This window comes from Geospiza fortis, unplaced genomic scaffold (genome assembly GCF_000277835.1).
Source record: "Geospiza fortis unplaced genomic scaffold, GeoFor_1.0 scaffold408, whole genome shotgun sequence".
NCBI lineage: Eukaryota > Metazoa > Chordata > Aves > Passeriformes > Thraupidae > Geospiza > Geospiza fortis.
This window is the reverse complement of record NW_005054330.1, coordinates 6,237,163-6,259,566: the sequence shown is the minus strand read 5'-3', so window position 1 is coordinate 6,259,566 and position 22,404 is coordinate 6,237,163. Positions and strand designations below refer to the sequence as shown.

General features: G+C 43.7%; 2 protein-coding genes across 2 annotated transcripts in view; one reads left to right on the top strand and one right to left on the bottom strand.

Moving 5' to 3' along the window:
- Positions 1–5: 5 nt before the first annotated feature.
- POP5 (POP5 homolog, ribonuclease P/MRP subunit) lies at positions 6–1,120 on the top strand (the record flags this gene model as incomplete). The annotated part of the gene is made up of 3 exons (XM_005421487.2): positions 6–87; positions 581–664; positions 845–1,120. Coding segments are annotated over 3 exons (270 nt in total), but the record flags the coding sequence as incomplete, so codon positions are not given.
- Positions 1,121–1,472: 352 nt separating this feature from the next.
- Positions 1,473–22,404, bottom strand: part of RNF10 (ring finger protein 10) — a 22,837-nt gene continuing 1,905 nt past the window's right edge. Inside the window, exons 2-17 of the mRNA XM_005421565.3 lie at positions 16,538–16,740; positions 13,457–13,656; positions 12,363–12,453; positions 11,153–11,337; positions 10,939–11,075; positions 9,424–9,584; positions 8,964–9,092; positions 8,550–8,808; positions 7,792–7,925; positions 7,137–7,254; positions 6,742–6,843; positions 6,121–6,255; positions 5,161–5,258; positions 4,871–4,931; positions 4,574–4,732; positions 1,473–3,682 (exon numbers count right to left, since the gene is read on the bottom strand). Of these exons, the coding sequence (XP_005421622.1) occupies positions 3,606–3,682; positions 4,574–4,732; positions 4,871–4,931; positions 5,161–5,258; positions 6,121–6,255; positions 6,742–6,843; positions 7,137–7,254; positions 7,792–7,925; positions 8,550–8,808; positions 8,964–9,092; positions 9,424–9,584; positions 10,939–11,075; positions 11,153–11,337; positions 12,363–12,453; positions 13,457–13,656; positions 16,538–16,740 (2,249 nt within the window). The 3' untranslated portion in view covers positions 1,473–3,605. The remainder of the gene's footprint in view (positions 3,683–4,573; positions 4,733–4,870; positions 4,932–5,160; positions 5,259–6,120; positions 6,256–6,741; positions 6,844–7,136; positions 7,255–7,791; positions 7,926–8,549; positions 8,809–8,963; positions 9,093–9,423; positions 9,585–10,938; positions 11,076–11,152; positions 11,338–12,362; positions 12,454–13,456; positions 13,657–16,537; positions 16,741–22,404) is intronic.

Below are 22,404 nucleotides of genomic sequence, written 5' to 3'. Positions count from 1 at the left end.
TGCTGTGCTCCGCGCTGCCCTTCGTGCGGCACCTGGAGAGCCGCGGGCAGCGCTACCCCTGCCTCCTCAACACCCTGCACGTCGGAGGTCAGGAGCCCCCGGGCTCGGGGGGAGGATGGAGCTTTAATCATACCGGCTCCGTGGTGCTGCTCTGGGTGCGACAGACATTCCTCTATGTTAATAACAGCAACTGCTTTCAGCAGATCTAAATAAAAAACAGGCACCAGCAGTTTTTTTGAAAGCCTCGTTAATTTTGCTTGAAGCTTCATTATATTTATCTCAAAACCAGAGCAGCAAATACAATGTTACATTATTTAAAATATATTTTCAAAGTATAGTATCTTCTGTATTGTGAAAATTAACCCCCAAGGGAAGTAATAGGCACTGCATGTTAGAAATTATTACTCCACCACTTAACCTCAGCAGTGCAGAAGTCTGCAGCCCCTTTGTAGCATTTACAATAACAACCTTGTTTCCTGGGGATTTGTCACTTGATGCAGTGCTCTTTAGGAAATACACACGCAGCTCTGAAACATTTGGTTGTGTAGATTGTTACATACTGTTCTTGTAACTTTAACAGGTACCATAAGAACATGTCAGAAATTCCTGATTCAGTATAACAGAACACAGCTGCTGAGGTTGTTGCAAAACTGTACAAATGAAGGTGAGTTCCTCCAGCCACTTTCCTAAAAAACGTAGCCTCAACTCCTGGGGTTTTTGTAGGATATGCTGGGCTACTTCTGAATTCTTGGCCTGAGAAATGCTTTTGTCTTTAGAAGTAGAGGACAGTCCAGTGTATGTGAAGAGATCAAGTAATAACCCTCTGTTGCTTTCTTTATTGCAGAGGAAAGACAATGTATACAGAAGTCCTTGTTGAGCTGTTCCCTGACAGAAGAGCAGTCTGAAAGTGGAGATGAGGAGGATGATGATGGCACAGAGACAGACTGAATGTCACTTGTTACTGTTCACCTCTATTCTATGCTTGTTTACTCAAGATGGGACTGGTTATCTTCAGCGTTAAGCAGTGCAGGGGACTGGAAAAGTATTTGTTCATATTTAGACTTCATTCCCCATTCCAAATGTTTTTAAATTTAAAAAAATAAAACATGATTTCACTTAAGTAGGTTATTTGCCTATTTCTCCTATGGTTTGCCTATTTCTCCTATGGTTTTGACTCCTATGACTCCAGGAGTCAAAACCACTTGCACTCCTGAGGAGAGCAGCAGCTCAACATGTTCTTCATGCTGAGGTAGAAGGGAGCTTTTAGGCAGTTGGCACAGACAAGGAATGTAGTTATTCTCCTTCAACATACAAAAAGCATTAACATCTGCTTTTTTGTTAGCCACAGGGCCATCACTGTTTTGAGTGAGAAAAGCACCAGTTGTGTACACAGGAGCAGTGAGTTCATGGAATGTATGGCAGAGTGCAAGGCTCAACTCCATCCCCCCCATTATAAAACTCATAGGTACAAGTACTGCTTAGATATTTATTAAGTTTACACCAATCAGTTACAGGAAAGTAGCAATGCTGGTATTATCTCGAATCCATAGGAAAACAAGATACAATTGAAGATGCTGTCCCTGTGGGGACAGCCCTGCAGCAGGGACAGCCTGCCTTGCCCACATCACTTCCCTTATCCTAGTGCCTGTGACATGTGGAGGTGAGTTACACCAGCTCCAGCTATTCTCTCTTCCCAATGCAAAGAAAAGTTGACTATAAATGTGCAGAGATAACAGAACACAACAGATACTGGTTAGACACTTAAATATTGTTACTCCTGTTCCTTAGCTTAAAATTACTTGCTGTAACCACAGTTCACTGCATATCTGAGTCTCTCTTAGGCTTTCTCTGCCTCACCAATTGTTTTCCATATGCATTTAAAGTGTTGACAGAAGATGTGTGACCACTGTCAGGTATCCTTAGTTTCTTTGCAGTCCCCTGACAAGCTGTACTGTCCTTCATTGAGTGGGGTTAGTTGTGACCAAGCGTGAAGTCAAGCTGCTTTCAAAGAATGTCTTGCAGGTGTTTCCTCTAGCCTCCTGCAGCAGTTGGAAATATTTTTTACCTCCCCTCTCTCCTGTTCTTTCTGGTTGACAGCCACATGTGATGGACTCTTTGGTACCAGCTTCCCATGAGGCACACATGTGGAGCCTGCTGCTCTGAAATCAAGCACCCAGCAGCTTTTTAAACAGGGACACAGCCACTGAATGCCAGTGGTGTTGGAACACCTGACTCCAGGTGCCTCAGACACACACCTTCCGCTCAGATCAGTGTCAGAGGGACAGAGCACAGTGAAGCCTGTGCCACTGGGGCTGAAGACAGCAGAAGACACTGTCAGTCCCCCTCCCTAAGGTCAGTGGTACTTTTTACCAGCACCCTGCAATTAATTCTGCCAGCAGGAAGGTAAAATGTGACCCTGTGCAATGTTCTAGGGCTCCAGGCTGCTGTGACAGTTCAGCTGCAGCACTGTGAGCGTGTGTGCGTTTCGTTTATTGCAACTGTTGGTCTTGACTGGTGCTTTACACTTTTATTCAACAAAATCCACACCACTTAACTCAGTAGCTCAAACCACAAGCAGTGCAGAATGTGACCACCCAAAGAAAGAGCAGGGAGGGGTCCAGAGGAGACATGGTCATAGCACAGATCCACTTAAATCCCAGACCCAAGCACATCCAGGCCCTTAGCCCAGTACAAGAGAACCCCAGTTTCTTGCTGGGGTGTAAAAGTTATCTACAGACTTCAGCTATCAGTTGTTCTTCCAACTCAAGAGCAGCCAGTGTCAAACCATCATTCAGAGGGTTACCAGGAGCCCTAGAGGGGAGTGTTTATTCTAGATGATCAGGTTAAAAAGAATGAGTAGCCCATGGTTGGCAAAAAATAAACAAAAAACAGCAGCCTCACTCACCCACATTAAAACAGACCTGAACAACTGAGAGAAGTCAGGAGGTTCCTTCTACCACTAGTGCCATTTTGAAATACAAATTCATCAAGCCACTTTAAAACCAAGTAGCCAAGTTCTGCTTTACACTCACCTCAGCTTTTTATCTTTCCAAGCCAGGAGAACAGGAGGAATTCTTGCTCTTTAGAAAAAGAACAGATATAGCAGCTAACACTCTAAAGCCAATAAGCTGTTTTGCCTGTATCCAGTGCAGCCAAAACCAGTTTCTCAAGAGAGCAGTTTGACAGCTTTACTGCAACAGCACTACTGTCAGTCAGCTGGACTTCTGCCCATGAATAATTACAGGAAAATAAAGGTTCCCTGCCTTTTCTCTTGGGTAATATTGCAGTACTTTGGCAGTGCCACACACCTGTAAGGACTTTCACACTGCTTATCAGGCCCAAAGGACTGACTCAGCAACTAGAAGCCTTGGCAGATTTGTCTCTGGGCTGTTACTTCCAAAACTCTGTTTCAGTATAAATTCATTAAGCAGTTGGAATCAAAACATGTTACTTCAACATATACTGTCACAGTTTCCTCCTGAAGCCCCTAGAAGTCCTGGAAAAACAAGTTTAGGCTGATCAAATTTAAATACTTAAACTATAGCAGCAAAACAAAGCAAAATTAAAAGAAAACCAGGAGAGGAAACTTCTCTTGAATAGCAGAATCACTTTGTGTGAACAACAGAGGTGCTGAACAATAGCTTCTGCTTCTGTTTCTTTCTTTTCTTGCCTCCCTTTTCCTCTGTGAAGAATTAAAATAATACTGTCATTCTTATCATGGAACAGGAACATCACACAGAAATTATAAATGGTCTTCCTGGGCTTAAGTGGCTTCTACAGGTCCACAACACTTACTATCAATTCACTGAACACCAGGTAGTTTAACAAAAAAATTACTGCAAATGAACTAAGGGAGACTCCATCACATCTGAAACACAATTATAAACATGCCTAAATGATTGTAAAGTTGCTGTTGCAACAGCAGATCCTGGGACTGCAGTGTGCAGCAGTTTGCCTTTCCAACAAGTATCATTTGGATATGTGTCCAAAAAAACCACAAGTGGAGCAGACACTCCACTGAAACTCCCAGGCCCTCCCATCCAACTCTCTCCATCATCCAGTGCAGTCTCCAAACAGAAGCCAAAGCTAAAACATCAGAACTGAGCATTAAAAACAAGTTTCACCAGCCAGCACCAGGTTTAAGTTCACCTCAATTTGTTTCACACTCCCTAATTTGAAATGTCAGCTAGCAGTTACCTGGACATTTTGGTCAAGCTGAAGTGGTAGTTCAGCAGCTCAGGTATTTCAGTTTAGAAATTTATAACCTGAACTTCCTTAAGAAAAAGCTTAATCTACGTTCCAGTAGAGACCTGGCCAACATAATTGTCCAAAGCCATCTTTGTCCTAACAGCATTCTTTGCTAGTTGGAGATCTCAGCTCCCACTAAGAGGCTGCTTTAAGCTGACAGAAGCTCTAGTCAAGCTGTTCAGAAACCACAACCAATTTTCAGAACAGTTCTCTAGCCAATTTTTGGTCCCCAAAATTGCTGCTTTCACTTCTCCCAGAGGAAGAAGGGGAAATACTCAATTTTTTCACTTCAGAAAGCTTTCCTGCCCTTCCCCCTGCCTTTTACCTGATAAATGATCAGCTGTGGACGGTTTGTCCAGTTTCAGGAGGGCTGCCTCAATAGCTTGGCTGAAGGAATTCTGGAAGCTGGGCACAGGTATCCGGTCAGAGCTATCACTTTCTCCATCACTCTCTCCAGGCACAGGGAGTGCCAGAGTGTTCTCATCTGAAAGAGGGAAGGAGTGCAGAAGGCTCTATAAAACTTTAACCACACAAATGCCCCTCCACACTCCAGATGCTTCTTTTGAAGTTACATTTAGGTGCATGGTAAAGAACCTGAAGTACTACTACCAAATTTTCTTACCTCTTGTCTTTGGAGCAGGTTTAGGCCACGTTTCTGGTTTTGCCTTTCCAACTCTCAACATCTATCAAAACAGTGGTAGGATATGATTAAATTCCACATACTTGAACAATCCTGCAGACCCCTTAAGTGGCAAGAAAAATTTAGAAACCCCTTCAAGCACTCAAACCTTTTGACGTCTCCCTAAGATTTATCCCACAGTGTTTTTGTAGGGGAAGCAATTGTAGTCTCAGTCTAGTACCCAACTAGGACACAGGTAATTCTGACAAGATTCACTCTGCTACATGGTTTACCTGGGCAAAGGAAGGAAAGGGAGACTCTTCTTCCAAGCTTCCACAGAGCAATGGGCTGACCTGGCTGGCAGCAGGTGACAGTGGAGTTGGAATAGACTCTACAGAGAAAGGAACTGAGAATTAAAGCCAGTTGCATTTGGCCAAGGCAGTCATTATACTGCTTAACAGGATGTAACAGAAATAAAGTTTTATTATCCTATGTAATGACTCATTTTGATCTCATTGGTTCTATCCATCAGTCACACAGTGGGATCTCTCAAATTTCCTCTGTCTTTTTATTTAAGGGAAATTTAAGTTTGCTTGGGGTTTTCTTTTGGTTTTTTTGTTTTGTTTTGGTTTTTTGTTGTTGTTTTTGTTTTGTTTGTTTGTTTGCTTGAGGGGTTTTGTTTACTTATTCTTGAAAGCTGGCAGGGATGCTTTTTGTGGATTTATTTTAGAATAATGTGCTGGAGAAGATGGAGATGGATAGAAAGAAAAAACGCCAGTAGTGTTTTCCTGGCAAACACCATTTTCTTCCCTTTTTGGGGCAATTATTTCCTTTCTTCTGCTTTATGTAAAAGATGGGGTAACTCCAATGCAGATCTCATACTGTCAAGATAGAGGAAGTAAAAAGCAGACAAAGGAACAGAATGTTTCTTAACCATGTCTGCCTTTTGTGTATTATCTCATAGGCAGCCTAGGAAAAAAATCACAGAACCACAGAATGGTTTGGGTTGGAAAGGACTCGAAGACCATCTCAATCCACCCCCCTGCCATGGGCAGGCACACCTTTCATTACCCCGAGTTGCTCCAAGCCCCATCCAACTTCACCTTGAACACTTTCAGAGATGGAGCAGCTGAGCTTCTCTGAAAAGAAGCTGTCTTTGATCAATATTGAGAAAGTTTAGCATCATGACCTAAGCAATAGATCCCAAAAGAATGATCAAGAGCTAGATGTGATGTGTTTTTCCAGATGCTCACCTGTCTGAGACACAGGGCTTCTGCCAAGAGGAGACTGACAGAAGCCCTGATGATCAACACTGGTAGTTTCTCCAGGGCAAGAGGTAAAAGCAGGGAACTGCTGCAGATTCTCCAGAGCAATATGGACCTCTGGATCTAGAAAGAGATTTTAAATTACAGCACTACACAATGTGGGGGAGGACTGTCAATATGCAAGTCATTTCAGGAGTCTAGGAGGTGCCAGCTCATTTCTTTCCACCCTCTATTTGGAGACCAGTACAAGTCCTGCTGCTGGATGGAAGCAGTTTCTAGGCCTTTTTTTGCTTTCTTCACTTTTCACTTTACATCGTGATTACTATAAAAACAGAGAGCTATGTACACCATGGAGATAACTGTGCCCTTGAATGCCCTCCATCCCTCCTAAAATGCACAAGTATGCAGCAATTGCATAACATCACTTAACATCCTGACGAAAACAGCTGATGTTTTTCATTACACAGTCATTGTTCCTAATGCTGTGTAATCTTGTTCTAAGTACACACTACAAGCTACAGGCCTCAGAGTTCATCCTATAGCTCAAGAAATCAGCTCAGCAACCAAATATGACTGGAAATCCACCAGTTATGTGCCATCAGCACTTACATTTGCCCTGTTTCTTGTTCTCTTCCATCTCAATCCTGCGTTCACGCCGCCGTTCATCGCGAGCTTTCTTCTGCCGCAGACGTTTCCTCTTCTCAAGGTCATCTAGGAGCAATGCACAATGCTGGATATCAAAAAACCCACACCAACACTCTGGCAAGGTTTCCTCCAGCTCTGAGAACAGCCTTATAACACATTAGTAACAAAATATGCTTACATTCAACATATGCTCTTCCAAGCAGTTGGGATTTTTTTATTCTTTTTGTAACTGCTGTCTATGAAACAGTGAGCTGGGGCTGTTCTGTCTCCAGCAGTCACCAGACAGGTGGTGCAAGAGGAGTAAAGCTCTAAAGTATGTTCTCTTTTCTACCATTAAAGGGATAAGAACAGCTACAAACCTGAGAACAACTCTAAAGTCTCCTTAGAGATGACAGGTGGCTTCAGAGCCAGTTCACAAATGCTGAACTCACAGGTGAGGGGCAAGTGACAGAGGTAGCGGTGACGCTGTCTTATATCCTGATAAAGAGAGAGTGATATATCACCACAAGGACTAGAGGCAGCCATGGTGATGAACAGAAATAGAATGCACTACAGTCATCAAATCAAATGGAAAAAAATAGCACCAGTGACACAATGATTACTTTAAAAACTACAAACACATGACGGATGCCCTGAGTCAGAATCAAATGTTCCAAGATCTCCACCAGCTACATCATAATCGGACTTGGATGCAGTTACATCAGCTTGCTTACTGATTTTCATGTTCTTCCTCCCTTCTCACACACATCACTGGAATAAAATTCTGCAATACCAGATTTGCAATGCAATTATTTTTGTACTGGACCTTCTAGGGAAAAAATCTATACTGCAGCCTACTTATCAAAGGCAACATAAGGCCCAGCACCTTCCACAGAAGCCCTTCACAGATTAGCATCCCTACCCATTCATACTTATTATTTCTTACTACTGAAGTGAATCAAGTCTCCTCTACAATGACCAACCTGCCAAAGCAAGGTTTTATCTTCTTAATTAATAAGAAGATAAAATAACTACCTCTGTCATGGAGTAGCCAGTTATCTCCACCACAGCTGCAGTTATCTTCTCTGGACTCTTCTCCAAGCTGCCATATTCACGCACAAGGCAGCGAACGTTCACAGGGTGAAGGTACATGCACTGCCCATCCTCCGCTGAAAGGCAATACATCTGTCACATTCACAATTTCTGAAAAATCCCTTTGCCCAGGATTTTTCTCCTGGGAAGCTGAGAAGCCTCAGAGAAAAAGGAAAACAGTAATTATCTCATTTGCTTCTCCAGTGTTTTGCTCCTTGGGGGTGTGTTTGGAGATTGTTTCATTGGTTTCTGCTGTGAGCTGTTTTGACTCTTTGACCCTCAGGACTCTGGAGAGAGGGTCATGAGTTTTCACTACTATCTTTTAGCCTTCTGTAAGTATCATTTTTGTATTCTTTAGTATAGTTTAGTATAGCATTCTTTAATATAATATAGTATCATAAATAATAAATTAGCCTTCTGAGAACATGGAGTCAGATTCATCATTCCTTCCTACCACGAGGGCACCCCACAAATACAATACACATCATCATCATTCCTTCCTTGCCTGTTCATTTTCAGTACTCTTCTCCTCACCTCAGGACATCCTCCACTAAGAAAATTAAAGCTCCTTTCTGAGTTCCTGTAGGACTTTTATTTCACAGGGGTTAGCTGCATCTAATGAACTGACAAACACATTCCTCAAGGAGGGTCCCAAAGGAGGCATCTCTGCCCCTGTGATTTCAGGATTTCATTGCACTGACCTTGATAAAAATAGTAAAAAGGAGAGTTGCCAAGATGTCCACTGCTAACTGTATCTTTAGATTCTTGGCAGCTTGTTTCAGCTGGATTTGGCTCCTCCACAGTGTTCATAACAGGTTCTACTACAGTGTCCACCTCAGGTACTTCCTCCTCATCCAGCACTGCCTCTTCTACTTCCACAGGAGGTGAAAAGGAACTTGCCAGGTCAGAGGAAGGCTCCACAAGCTCCTCATCGAATGCAGAGAGATATTCCACATCACACTACCACAGCAGAGAGGATAGAGTTAGTACCACACCACCTACTCCAAAGATTATCATCTCTGCAAAAATCTTTGGCACGAGCTCCCCACACACTGCACTGTGAGGTGGCAGAATTAAGTGTTAACAGGATCTGCCAGAGCAGATTTGTCACCCACCTTTTTCTCTTGGGAAACAGCAGGCTCCACAGCTTTGGAGCTTTCTAGGACCAATTCTTCCACAGCTGCACTGATTCCAGCAATGCCATTGTTTTTATCCTGGTCAGCAGACAGGGCTGTTTCTCGCTCCTGGAGATCATCCAAAGGGATCAAGTTTCAATTTTGCCCTTTAAGCCAGGAGTCCACCCCTATAGTTATTTTTAGGCTTGCCCTGGCATTCCTTTACTGGAATACCATCCCATAAAAACCATTCTGCTGTGTTATCCTGAACACCACATCAGATACCTGGGGCCCAAAGGCTACAGTCTCCTTCAAGGTGTATAATGCTACTCCAGCAGCAAACACCAGCAACTTGCTAGAGACCAGAATAATCACCCACCCCCATCCATACAGCAGAACAAGGGTGCTCAGCACACTCTTAAAAAATAAAGCTACCAGAAGGCTCCAAAGAGGTTGTTACCTTCAGCTCCTGGATAGCTGCCTCAATGAAACAGGCTTCTGGGGTGTGTTTTTCTTCCTCATACTGTTTCAGTAGTGCTGCTTTCTCCTCCAGGATCACCAGCTGCAAGACCTGCTCCCTGGATGCCAGAAGCAGCTTTGAATACTGACTGTGCTGGTCATCTGCACGGAAGGAGCACCAAATCATTAATATCTGCATGCAGAGCCACCAGTTTGGAGTGCTGCTTCTTCTGAAGTTTTGCTACTGCTCACTTTTGGGAGTTAATCCCTCAGGGCAGACAACACTCAGCAAGAGTTTGATACAGACTCCACAAATTACCATTGTATCACAAGCTGGTGTCACATAGCTGCTCTGACACCTCCCCCACACAGCAGTTCATCTGCCACTTCACCATTGAGTTGCTACACATCAGTAAAAATTAAGCCTAAACTTCCACACTGTAGGAGCATCACCTTTGAGAAGCCTTGAGGGCGTCAAGGCTTCCTGTAACAATGCAGTCTGCAGCTTCTTCCTCTTCTCTCAAAAATACTGCTGCTGGAAATTTCTGCAAAGCCACCTTGCCTTGGCTCAAACTAGTTCATAAGCCCATTTGTATTAAAAATCCATATAAAACAAAATTGAGAGGTTTTTACAAGAAGCACAGCAGAAATAGTAAGCTAAAGAATTATCTACAGACACCAAGTCAATGGTGAATTTCCTGGCTCTAGAGTGTTCTGAAATCCTATACTTGTTCTTCTGTTTGTTTTATGAAAATACTTAAAGTCCTCTAGTTTCAAATACTGAGAAACATTCAAGACCACAGCCTGCATGCTGGATATCCCTCACATGCTGGAAGACTTTTTCCAGAGAGTTTAAATGCATGCAGCCTTTCCTAAATGTGACTGCAAAATGAAGTGAGCCAAGACAGCCCACAAAGCAGCAATGTTCAGTAAAATTATTTCTTTAGTCACAAAATTTGTGCGATACTAACAGATAAGATGATGATGAGTTAGTCACACTCTTGACTGGAGAAAACTGAAGATGTCAGGCAACAGATGTTTGGAATAAGGTTTGCAATAATTTTGATTATTTCCCCATAGCATTCACTGACTTCAGTTGATAAGTGAAGATGATGAAAACCTTGTTGAAGATTACAGCCTTGAAATAGTTTAGACACAGAGACAGTTATTTTTGTGAAGCTGTATAATGAGTCAGGAGGAAAAATGTTAAGGACACTGAAGAGCCAATAAAAGCAGTAAGAGTCACACCAGTGACTGCAGGATACAAAGGACACATCAAACCATAAGCAGTGACTGTGAAGGCAGGAGTCTGAGTTCAGTCACTTGAAGGGACACAGCACACAAGTTAAAGCCTCTACAGAAAAACAGTGTGAGTACAAAGTTTACTGTTAATGTGTGGTCATCAAGCTTTTCTGCTGCTAAGCCCCATGTTCTGCAGCCAGGGTCAATTGTCCCAACACAAACTCTGGTCACAGTCAGGAACAGGATTCCAACACCAGGACTGAGATACACTCACCTCTGATGTAAACAGGCTGAACCACATTCATCCACTGGGATTTGGGCAGTGCTACCAGAACACCCTTCTCTCTCCTCATGAGTTGCATTGTAATGGTGTCACCAATTGCATACTGACGTGTTTCCATAGCAACAACACTGCAATGTACGGAGGAGGTTAGCAGTGTAAAAATAACATTGCAAAAAGATGCATGATTTAATTAATATCATCTCACCTCTTGAGATCCTTCTTATGGACAGAGCCATAACAAATAGGACACTTACTCCAGGTCTTCTCACTCAAGGAGAGATAGTGAAGGATACATGCCCAGCAGAAGATGTGCCCACAGCGGGTGATCTTGGCAGCAGTTGGTGGGTACAGACATATGGGGCAAGAGGGCACTTCATGGCTACAGATTCGCTGAAATGGCACATGAGAAGAACAGTACAAGACTCAGAAATCAGTTCCTGGGATCCAGAATAAGCCACCTGTAAGATCTACTCTAATATATTATCTTCCAGCTCTTTAGGCTCTGTTTATTTACCAAGAAATTAGTGCACTGTGAACTAACACCTTCAGACTGCACACAGAATAACCTTCTAAGCAACCCATCTTATTTCTTATGGCTTATTTCTACTCTAACAACATTAAAAAGTGAGTCTTCTCATGTTTCCCCTCAGGTATTCATCATGTCTAAGAGTTAGCAGTATCCCCATCATGTGAATTCAGACAGTGAGAAGGCAAGCGAGCTCTGTGGCCTCTCCCACGAGCAGACTTGTGCAGCCCTGTGTAACTGTGAGACTGAACTTACCCACTTCCATCAACATGCTAGGTCTACTCAGACACTTTGGTAGCTTCTCTGTGTGGCAGAGGCATAACTGCCAACCAAGCACCTAGATTTTTCAGCTCTCTTGTAGTGACAGGTAACAGTAAGCCTACCTCCTCTCCACCTACACCATGCACCAGACTGTCTTGGCAGATATAAATTGCTGCTTGAGGCAACCCAAAACTTCTGACCACAATTCTCCAGAGATTTTCCATTTTGTTGCTAGGCAAGATAGGCCACCTATGCACAGAATAATTCTTCAAATTTCTACACTCTAGTCCTCTTCTGTGGACTCATGCCCAAGTTTTCTGTTAATATCTCGATCACAAGGACTCTGTCTACAGAATGTCAGATACTATTTTTGATGAGCTCCCATCTGCGAAAGCAAGAAGAAGCTGCTAATTTTCCTAATAGATTTTAGCACTTCTCTTTTCCTGTCATGAAAGTATTTCATAATATATTCCATGACAGATCTTTCCCAGTATTGTGGGAGTGACAGAAAAGGCCTCAACTCAAAAACAGATGAGTTTTATGTAACATCACAGAGGGAAGGAGGTAGTTAAAGACAGGTTGAGGTTCTTAAGAAGGAAAAAAAAAAGTCTAGCCCATCACAACTGACCACTTGCTCCACAAAGTCCCAGTTGACCAAGGTATCTGGATCAGCAAAGTGGACTGTGTAGTCCTGTTCTTCAGAGACAACAAACTGGCAGCTGGGGAAAGGCAAAGAGACAGATGATCCACTCAGTTGTTTCTAAAAACTTTTTGAGAACTATCCTATAGGGTTCTCTCAGCTTCTTCTTTGTCCAGCAGCAAACTGCTGGATGCAGTCAGTAACTTCTACCAACAAGAAATCAAGAGTTCAGGTCACACTCAGATTTTTCAGGACACAGGTGTGTCTAATTTCAGTTTGACACAACATCACACAGTAAGTACAGAATGAGCCAGGCAGACTGGTTTTCCAGAAACGTGTAGGAAACAGTCAGCTGCAATGGGGATCTATTAAAAAACAGGGAATCCACATGGGGAAAAATCTTGTCACAAAAACTACAGCTACTGGGGTTCCTGCAAATAGACTTCACTACAATAAGCCACAAAACATTATGGAGAAATCAGAAGCATCAAGGCTGAAAATACTTTTTATCTTTAATATTATCAGAGATAGGATGTCCTGAACACACTTCAAATTCTGGGGAAATTTACAGTCAAAAAGGAATCCTGCTGCTAGGTTACTATATTGATCATCATTTGGGTTATACTACATACTTTGGGGCCCACAAAACAATCAGCATTTTAAGAACTAAGACCCATATAAGTAATTGCCTTTGGGACTTAAAAATTCAGATTAACTTTCATCTAGCAACTGCTATCACTTCTACCTCAACAAGCAACTTCTGAAAAACAACCATCTTTTATAAGGAACTATACAGATATTCCCAAATAGGAGTGTCATGTCCCAAAGCTGTGCTTGAAAATTTGAGTAGAGGATTTTTGTTCATATCTAAAGGACTCACTCCAACAGATACCTCTGCAAATAGGCAAAGACAACATCCCTTTAAAATATAGTCATTACCACTAAAAACACTACAGAAAGGTAATTTCATCCTGGAAAAGACAAGACAACTAGTCAAGCCCAAACACAATTCCCTGGCTTGTCACCCCTTACAGCTCCATGTCTCTGCAGAAGTCTAAGAGCCCCATGGATCTCCCACTCACTTGGCCTGCAGGAAGAGTTCCTTGTTGAATGGTTTATGTCCCCACTTGTTCCTTTTCCCCCAGTTGCCATGTCCATTCCCATCAAAATGTCCTGCTTGGCCACGGGGTTCAAAGGTGAAGTTCAGTAAGTGGTTCAGATTAATCTTCTTGGGACCAGAGAACTGGGCAGGGCTGAACTCTGCCCGTTGAGCCTCTGCTACCTAAGAGAGAACAGCACTGGTTACAAATTGCTGGAGTTTACAGCAAAGCATCAGTACAGGTGGACATCCAGGTCCCATCAGTGACAGCACACAGCATATGCAGCATCTACTCACTCACCTTCTCCCATCCCTGCTCTGTAAATCAAGTAGTGCAGTGCTAGAAATGCATGAGAACCTGAAAGTCAGAACTCAGTGCTCTTACCCCACACTGAGCAAAAGGAAGAAAGTTAAAACAACCACAGACACGTAAAAGCTGGCAAAACACAGGCAAGAAGTTGATCAAATCCTGACCATACCCTTTTAGACAGTAATACAAGCCTGATTACTGTTTGCACAGGCTGTGCTTGTTTTGGTTAGTTTTCACATAATGAACAAATCAGAATTCAACAGAGGCAGTAGGTGAATTCTCAGCCAGTGATCTGGGTGAGAAGTGCTGCTCATCCACCAACACTGAAAAACCAGAGTATCAGTTAAAGCCCACAAACACTCTATAATATTTAGATCCACATCAGCATAAAAGCCTCAATCTGGTTTTACCTTGCCAATACAATTTTTGCAATACCACTATCACCTGTAAATTTGTGCCCCTGAGTTGGTCGGACACAATCAATCTTCAGAGAGCAAACTTTGGCCTGTTTAGAAGATTGGCTGGCAGAGTCCTTTGGAAGGCAGTGCTGAAGGGCAAAAGAGTCCAAAAGACTGGACATGCTTGAAGCAATCTTAAAGGCACAGGAACATGCTGTCCCCTTGTGCCAAAAAATGAGGGAAGACCACCCTGGCTCAGCAGAGAATTTTAAATGGAACTCAGGGAAAAAAGGAATTTATGACCTGAAGAAGAAGGGATGGGAACTCAACAGGACTACAAGGATGCCATGAGGTTGTGCAGGGAAAGAAGTGAAGGGCCACAGCCTGACCAGAACCTAATCTGGCCACTGCTGTAAAAGACAAAAAGATGGCTCCATAAATACATTAGCTACAAAAAGAGAGCTAAAGAAAATCCCCAGGCTTTACTGGATGCAGAAGGAAGTAGTGGCAAAGGGTGAGGAAAAGGCTGAGGTACTTAATGCCTTCTTTCCCTCAGCTTTTAATAGTAAGGCACTTGACCTCAGGGTACCCAGCCCCCTGAGCTGGAAGACTGGGACAAGGAGCAGAATGAACCCCACTCCAGAGAAACAGTGAGTGTCCTGCTGTGCCACCCAGACACCCCCAAGCCCATGGGGCTGGATGGATCCACCCACAGGGAGGGAGGGAGCTGGCAGCTGTGAGCAGCATTTACCAGCAGCCCTGGCAAACTGGGAGGTCCCAGCTGACTGCAAGTCACCAGATGTGACACACACCTACAGGAAGGGCTGGAAGGAGCATGTGGGGAATTAATTACAGGCCTGTCAGTCTGACCTCTGTGATGGGCAAGGTTATGGAGGAGATTATCCTTCAAGCCATCACCAACAGTGTACAGGACAACCAGGGACCAGGCCCAGCCAACGAGGGTTTACGAAAGGCAGGTTCTGCATGACTAACCTGATCTCCTCCTATGACAAGGTGACACAGTGTAGTAGGGAAAAGCTGTGGATGTTGTCTGCCTGGACCTTAGAAAAGCCTCTGGCAGTTTCTCAGAGCATTCTCCTGAAGAACCTGGCTGCCCATGCCTTGGGATAAGCAAACCACTGCAACTGAAAACCCTGTCTGGATGGCTGGGCCCAGGGAGCAGAGGGACAGGGGGTGACATCCAGCTGGGCCCAGGGAGCAGAGGGACAGGGGTGACATCCAGCAGGGCCCCCATGAGTGGGGTTCCCCAGAGCTCAGTATTTGGGCCAGTCTTGTTTAATGTCTTTAGCAATGATCTGGACAAGGGGATTGAGGGCACTCTGTGCAAGTTCACAGATGACACGAAGCTGGGTGGGAATGTAGATCTGCTGGAGGACAGAAAGGCTCTGCAGAGGGATCTGGACAGGCTGCACTGATGGGTCAATGCCAGTGGTGCAAGGTTCAACAACACCAAGTGCCAGGTCCTACACTGGGTCACAACAGCCCCTTGGAATGCCCCAGGCCTGGGAAAGAGCAGCTGGAAAAGACCATCAGGAAAAGACCTGGGGGTGCTGGTAAACAGCAGCTGAACGTGAACCAGGTGGGCAAGGCAGCCAGTGGCACCTGGGCTGTACTAAAAATAGTGTGGCCAGCAGGAAGAGGGCAATGAAACTGTGTCACTGTATATTTTCACAAAGGACCCCTGTCATGTGTACATGGCCTGTCTTGGCACCATTCCTCAGATGGCATTTTCTCTTAGAGCAGAGATGTCACTGTGATATTTGACAAAAATCCTTTTGCTAGGATTTTTCTCCTGAGAAGCTGAGACACCTCAGAAAAGAAATGTAAACAATAACTATGTGATGGCTGTGGAATGTGGTCTGGAGGTGGTTCACCAACAGGTGCATCTTTGATTGCTCTCATGTGGATTGTTTTTACTTGATGACCAATCATGGTCCAGCTGTGTCAAGGTTCTGAGTCTGTCACAGGTTGTTTACTATCATTCTTTGCTAGCCCTCTGATATCTCCTTTCTCTTTCTTTAGTATAGTTTTAGTATATAATTTTCTTTTAATATAATATCATAAAATAATAAATCAACCTTCTGAAACATGGAGTCAAGATTCTCATCTCTTCCCTCATCCTGGGGACCCTCAAACACCACCACACAGAGCAAAGAACACTCCTCTGTAACTGCCAAGTTGCTCTGCTCACACTCCCTCCGGCATCTCAACAACATTAGCACCTCTTATCACTCCCTCCCCTCCCAACCCAGGAACTGAACACAGCAGACCTATCTAGGCAGCTCAGGGTGATCCTCTCATCCCAAGAGAGGAGTCAGGGCATTACACTTCTCACCTCATCTCGTCTTCCACCATTAGAAGAGCTAAAAGATTTCCCACTTCCGCCGCTGCCTCCCCTTTGAGGGGGCATCTTGTTAAAAGCTTTGCTTTTCTGTGAATTGGAGCGACGGGACTGAAAGGAAAAGTTCTCATTTTTGGAATATGAAGTTTCTCTTTTTCGATTATAACGCTGTTTGGATCCACTGGCATTCTTTCCATCTGAAAGGAAAAGAAAAGAAGAATCAGATCAGCAGTCTCAGAGTTGGTCCCATGTACTGCACTTCAGCTAAATCCACCTCAGAGATGAGCTCACCTCAGTCACTATCTTAAGAGCAGTGTTTATCAGAACATTAAATCCCCCAGCAACCCAAACCACTTCATTCCTATCACTGCCCAAGGAGTTGGTCAAAGAGTTTAAAAGCAAGTATTTGCTGTGCTCTACCTTTTATAAAAAAAGTTGAATTTCTTTTTTCCAGATTTGGAATTGCCACCACCATATATTAGTGTGTTACCTGGTACATTAAGTTATAAACATTAACATCACATACCACATATTGATTTACCATTACAAGAACTGACAACAACTAGTTCTTTTTTTTTTCATTTAATTTGCCTAAAACATCCCATTTATCATATTTATCACGCATAAAATACACTGTATAAATACCCTGCCTGTGTTTTTCTTAAAGGCTTCCATTGCCCATTTTCAATCACTTCCGCACTTTTTGCTTAAAAGATCCCAGCAGATCTAATTCTATGTTAAAAATACTCTTATGTCATCAGGCCAAAAAATGCTAATTGATCTTGAAGCACAAACCAAATGCTTTGTATGGCCTTGCAGGGCACATACCTAAGATCTAAGTACAAAGTTCACCAACCTACGCAGCAACAACAGTCTGCCAAAAACTGTACTTGGCACACCACTCATCCCAACACAGGACACAGTGGTGAAGCACAAAGCAAAAAACTGCAGGAATAAAGAGCAGAAAAGTCAATCCAGCCCTTGAGAGGGGTGTTCTGTGCCTCAACAGCTGCTAAATCAAACTGCTAGAACAGAGTCAATACTACGAAAGCATTTCCAGTAGTCTTGACACAAGATCAGAGCTGCCCAAGCACACAACAGGCTGTGGGCTGGCTGCTTAACCCAGCACTTCCACCACCTGCCCCAAGTTTTATTTGTAGCAGAGGTATGGTGATAACTCAGAAACAGAACTCCTCAGGCCCCACCAGACATCTACCCACAGCAGCCAGCCCCAAAGTCACTCTGGATACTCAGTAAACATTACACAAACAGCAACACCTCACACAATATCTAGTTGCACTTTACAAAAGCCTATTAGTTTCCCTTTTGCCACTTTGCAGTCTTCCTCCCCACCCCTTAACATAAATCTTACATGGCAGGCAAACACAACACTGTGATTCAGGATCATGTTTCTCATATGGGCAAGTTTCATTGCCAGTGTTCCCAGTTTTTCCCTTTCCCAGCACCACTTCCTATCTACCCAAGCATTTAAAATATTTAAATGGCATCATCCACATAAAGTATCTTTTGTTGTTGTTATTTTAAGTTTTTTCTTCCACCTGCATCCTTCAGAAAGAAAAGGTGAGCTGAGAACAGCATGGTTTGTGTGTTATTGTGTATCACTGAGGATCCAACTTCTAAAGAAGAAATCGAGCAATAAAAGTGGCTGGACCAGGTTCTGTGCTGGTCTGCTGTTTCTTGCACTTGTCAGACTTCTCTGGCTGCAGTTACAGCTAGAACAGGACACTATCATTACTTTCACACAATGTGACAGGCCCATATTGCAGACAAACTTCATCATCAGAATTGGTAATTTACTCTGCTATTCAAAAGGCTGATCCTTTAATTCAGAATTAAACCAACTCTGTCAGAAGCACAGCTGTGTAACTCAAACACATGCCTGCAGAGCTGGCAGTGCTTTAATGCACATCAGGCTAAAAGGACATGGCTTGAGTGTTATCAGGAAAAAACACACCAGAAGCTGCCAAGTACTGAGGGTGTGACCAGGTCTGGCTGAATGATTAGACAGATCTTTTTTGAGAATATTTGTTGGGAAGAAGGGATAACCAACACCTCGGAGTCTCTGGTAAAAAATTAAGTCGTTTTGAAGCAGTTTAGACTACTCCTTAAGTTACTCAGGAACAGAACTTGTCAGCTCAGCCACCCTCTTCTATCTGTAATTTCTGCAAATGCACTAGAGGGGCACATGCTTGTTGTGCCTGTACCACTTTGCAGTTTCTTTGCCATCTTCAAATGGGGAAAAGAAACAACTCAAAAGAAGTCAGTCTAAAGTGAGTGTTTACAAATCACTGAACAAGGAACAGCTCAGCCCTGGAGCTGACAGAAGAATCTCCTGCCACTTTAAGTTTTAATCGAGTTACTCACCACCAGCTTTGTCAGTCAGATGGTTCACACACATTCCTCTCATACTATGTGTCCATTTAAGGCACCTCCTAGAGCCTTTGGGAGTCACTTCAGTGACTCTCACATTTTATAGGAAAGAACTCTCCACTTGTGCCTTTTTTAAAAGGACCCTACAACAGTCTAACAATGCTTCACACCTGATTTTACAGATGGGCAGTTCCACCTCCCCACCACGAGAATAACTGACCTCAGCAGAAGCCTGGTCCATCAGAGCAGTAATGAAATTGGTCAGCAGACAGCCAGGAGCTTGGAGAATGCATCTGTACATTGGAACAGCTTCTCCCTACCCTGAATCTAAGCAACGCTGTCCCTTCCAACCTTTCCAGCATGCCACATGTCAGGGAGCTCTCTGCTTTCTATCATCCATCCCAGCACTCCCACAAAGGGCAGAGCAGGAGAGGCTGCACTCTGGCACAGAGAAAAGTGGAAGATTCTCACTGCCATCCTCTCTGGTGAAATCCCAGTTTTAAGCAGGGTAAGTTTGGATTTGGTCGTTTTGTTTCTCGGCAAATGAGGAGTTAGCAACAGCCAGAGTGCGCTGGCGAGGTACTCACTCTTCACTCAGGTCCTCAGTTAGTCCTTTTGCTGTTTTCATGGGCATCTAACCTATATATATACATACACACACACACAGATTACATGGATTTATCTACCCATTCACACTCCAAAAAACTTACAAAAAATAGTGCCTGTATAATTTAAAAACACTAACAATAAAACTGTTCTGTCATTTTGGAGCAAGCCCTGAGATTTGTGGTTTCTCCTGCTGTATCTCCAAAGATCCAGAGAGGGGAGATGAAGCTCAGAGCATTAGAAGCAGCCGTAGGTGACCACTTGGGCACTGGAGCAGCAGTACTGCCTTGCTGTTGGGGTGAGAATTTCTGTTTCCTTGCACCTTTTTGCCCCCTCTTTTCTGCTGAGCTGTGCTGAAGCCAGCAGCCTTGCATAAGGGGTCTGGATCACACTAAAGCCACAGAGTGGTTTCATGAAAACACACAGAGGCCACTGCTGCTGCCAAGGCAAACATCCCAGTGAGCAGGAGGTGACTGAGCTCTCACAGCCCAGCCAAGCAGGCTCACACTGGGTGTGACAAGGCCCAGGAAGGTTTGTGACAGCCAACACTGTCCATCAGCTCCACAGGACTGCAGAGAACCCCAACAAGCCTATTTTGCCTTAGCTACTTTATTCCACTCTAACTGGATGTGATTCCTGTTGGCACACTAATAGAACATAAAGAAACTTTTCAGTTAGAAACTTTCAGAAACTTTTAGTCTCTGAGGTGAAATTTGAAAGATAGGAGGAACCAAACTTCCACAAATACATGGGAATACAGTACTCTATTTAGCCAATTTCCAGCTGCACTGCAAGAGAAACAGAAGCTACCATAAGGATTCAGGAATATGCATTTCTTCATTTCCCCAGCTGCACAGTTACAGCAAGTAACTTTGGAAAGCATCAAGTGGCAAGTGCTTGACTGGATTTAACCCAGTGACCATCTGAGGAAGATCTGTGGTGCATAGGATTACCTTCCATTTCAGAGGAGATGCAAGATTTCCAGAATACATCCTATACCTGTATATTCCTATATATATATAAAATATGTTCCTATTATATATAGCCCATATATATTCAGACACCTGTCCATAAAAGGGTGAACCACATCAGCTACAAGGAGAGTGATAAGGAACTCCAGAAAAAGATTCCATATGGTGACATGCCAGTGTCCTACACCCAACAGCTATGAAAACATAACCACAGTTTTGCCCAGCTGCATCCTGTGCAGTTGTTTGCCCTAATTTCATCAAGGGAATCTTTTTGTTTTAGTTGTCAGTACCCTCCAGTTAAGATATTCCTAAATAAACACCTACTCCTATGAAAAGAGATTCTAATTCGTCCATCTCTCTTTGACGCCCTGTAAAGGAAGCAACTCATCCCTCTGCCCTCCCCTGTAGTTTGGAAACAAGTATCACTAACTGGAATTGTGCTATGACAAAATCTTCCTCTGTTTTATTAAAAAAAAAGAGGTCTTGAAAAGTTTCGGTGATTATTTAATTAAAAGTTTTGGAGTAGAAGAGATCATCAGGATTCCTCTCCCCACTGCTCCTGTGCTACCACTGCCATTATTTCAAACCTGTGAAAGGTGACACTCCATAAAAATCATTTAACATTTTTATTCTGGGCTAGAACAACAGGCCTTTTACTTTCTTCCTCAGTCCAGATATTGTATCTTCTACATGAAGGGATACCAGCCACAGCACAAATCATCTTAACCCCTTCCTGAGGGACGTTTGTATTCTGTGAACAATCCTCCACAGAGCACCACACACCACTACAAAAGAGGCCGGAGTGAGGAGGTGTCTCTTGGCAAGACAGGGACAGAAAAAGTCCTTCTTAAAAAGACTTCCAAGTGTCTGAATTCAAAGTTAAAATTTAATTTTAATTGCACGGTTACACCACAACCTGGGGAGCTGTGGGTGAGTCACCTCCCATGTCCCACTTCTGTCAATCCTGGGGAAGGCCAATTAATACAGGTGAAGAGCAGGTAATACTTGGTTACTCAGGACATGACCATGCTTAGAAGGTCCAAAAAGGAGCCAACAAACACCTCCAAGATACTTATTTTGTCAACCCTCTGGAGTGCACTGTTACCTTCTCAGAGGCCTCAAGTAATACAGCTGAAACAAACCACTGAGGAGGAAGGAAATCAGCACAGCAATGGTGGTGTAGCAACCTGCTGGCACTCTCTCATATACTTCCAGAAGTAAAATCACCAATTTTAATCACTACTGCCCCATTTCTAGGTTTTAGGGAAAAAAAAAAAAAAAAGGTTGCCAGGAATGCTCACACACACACTCTCTTCCTAAACAAGTTTAGAGAGCTATGTGGGCTTAGGTATTACCTTGAAATGATGACAGGAACCACACTGGCTTCTGACAAACTGCTCTGTCAGCAGAAGCAGCTGTTTGCAATCCCAGGTGAGACAGTTTGGGTTGAACTCCAGATGAGCAAACAACAGCCAGCTAACCCTGAGCTCCCCCAAAGCAGGAGGTCACCGAAACACCGGGGCAAGGGGAACGCGGATACCGGACCCCTCGGGGAGGTGTGACAACGCAGGTACAAGATAAATGAAGGGCTCTATTCACAGGCACTGGGGAATGTATGTTCTTACTATAGCACCAGGGCTTTAGCGCTCAAGCTGCTTACCCCAGTACTAATGAACACAAAGCATTAATCCTTAAAGGAAGAGGAGAGTAGGAATCCCAGCTCGCCAAACAGCGAGCAAAGCCGGAAGAGGAAGGAAAAAGAAACCAAAAACAGGCAGTGACCTGAAACGCCGCCTATGAAACGCAGCTGAGACACAAACAACCCGGCACGGCCAAGTTCAGCTTCAGCACAAGCCCGAGGGCGGCACAAGGCCCCTGTCCCCGCAGCCCCCC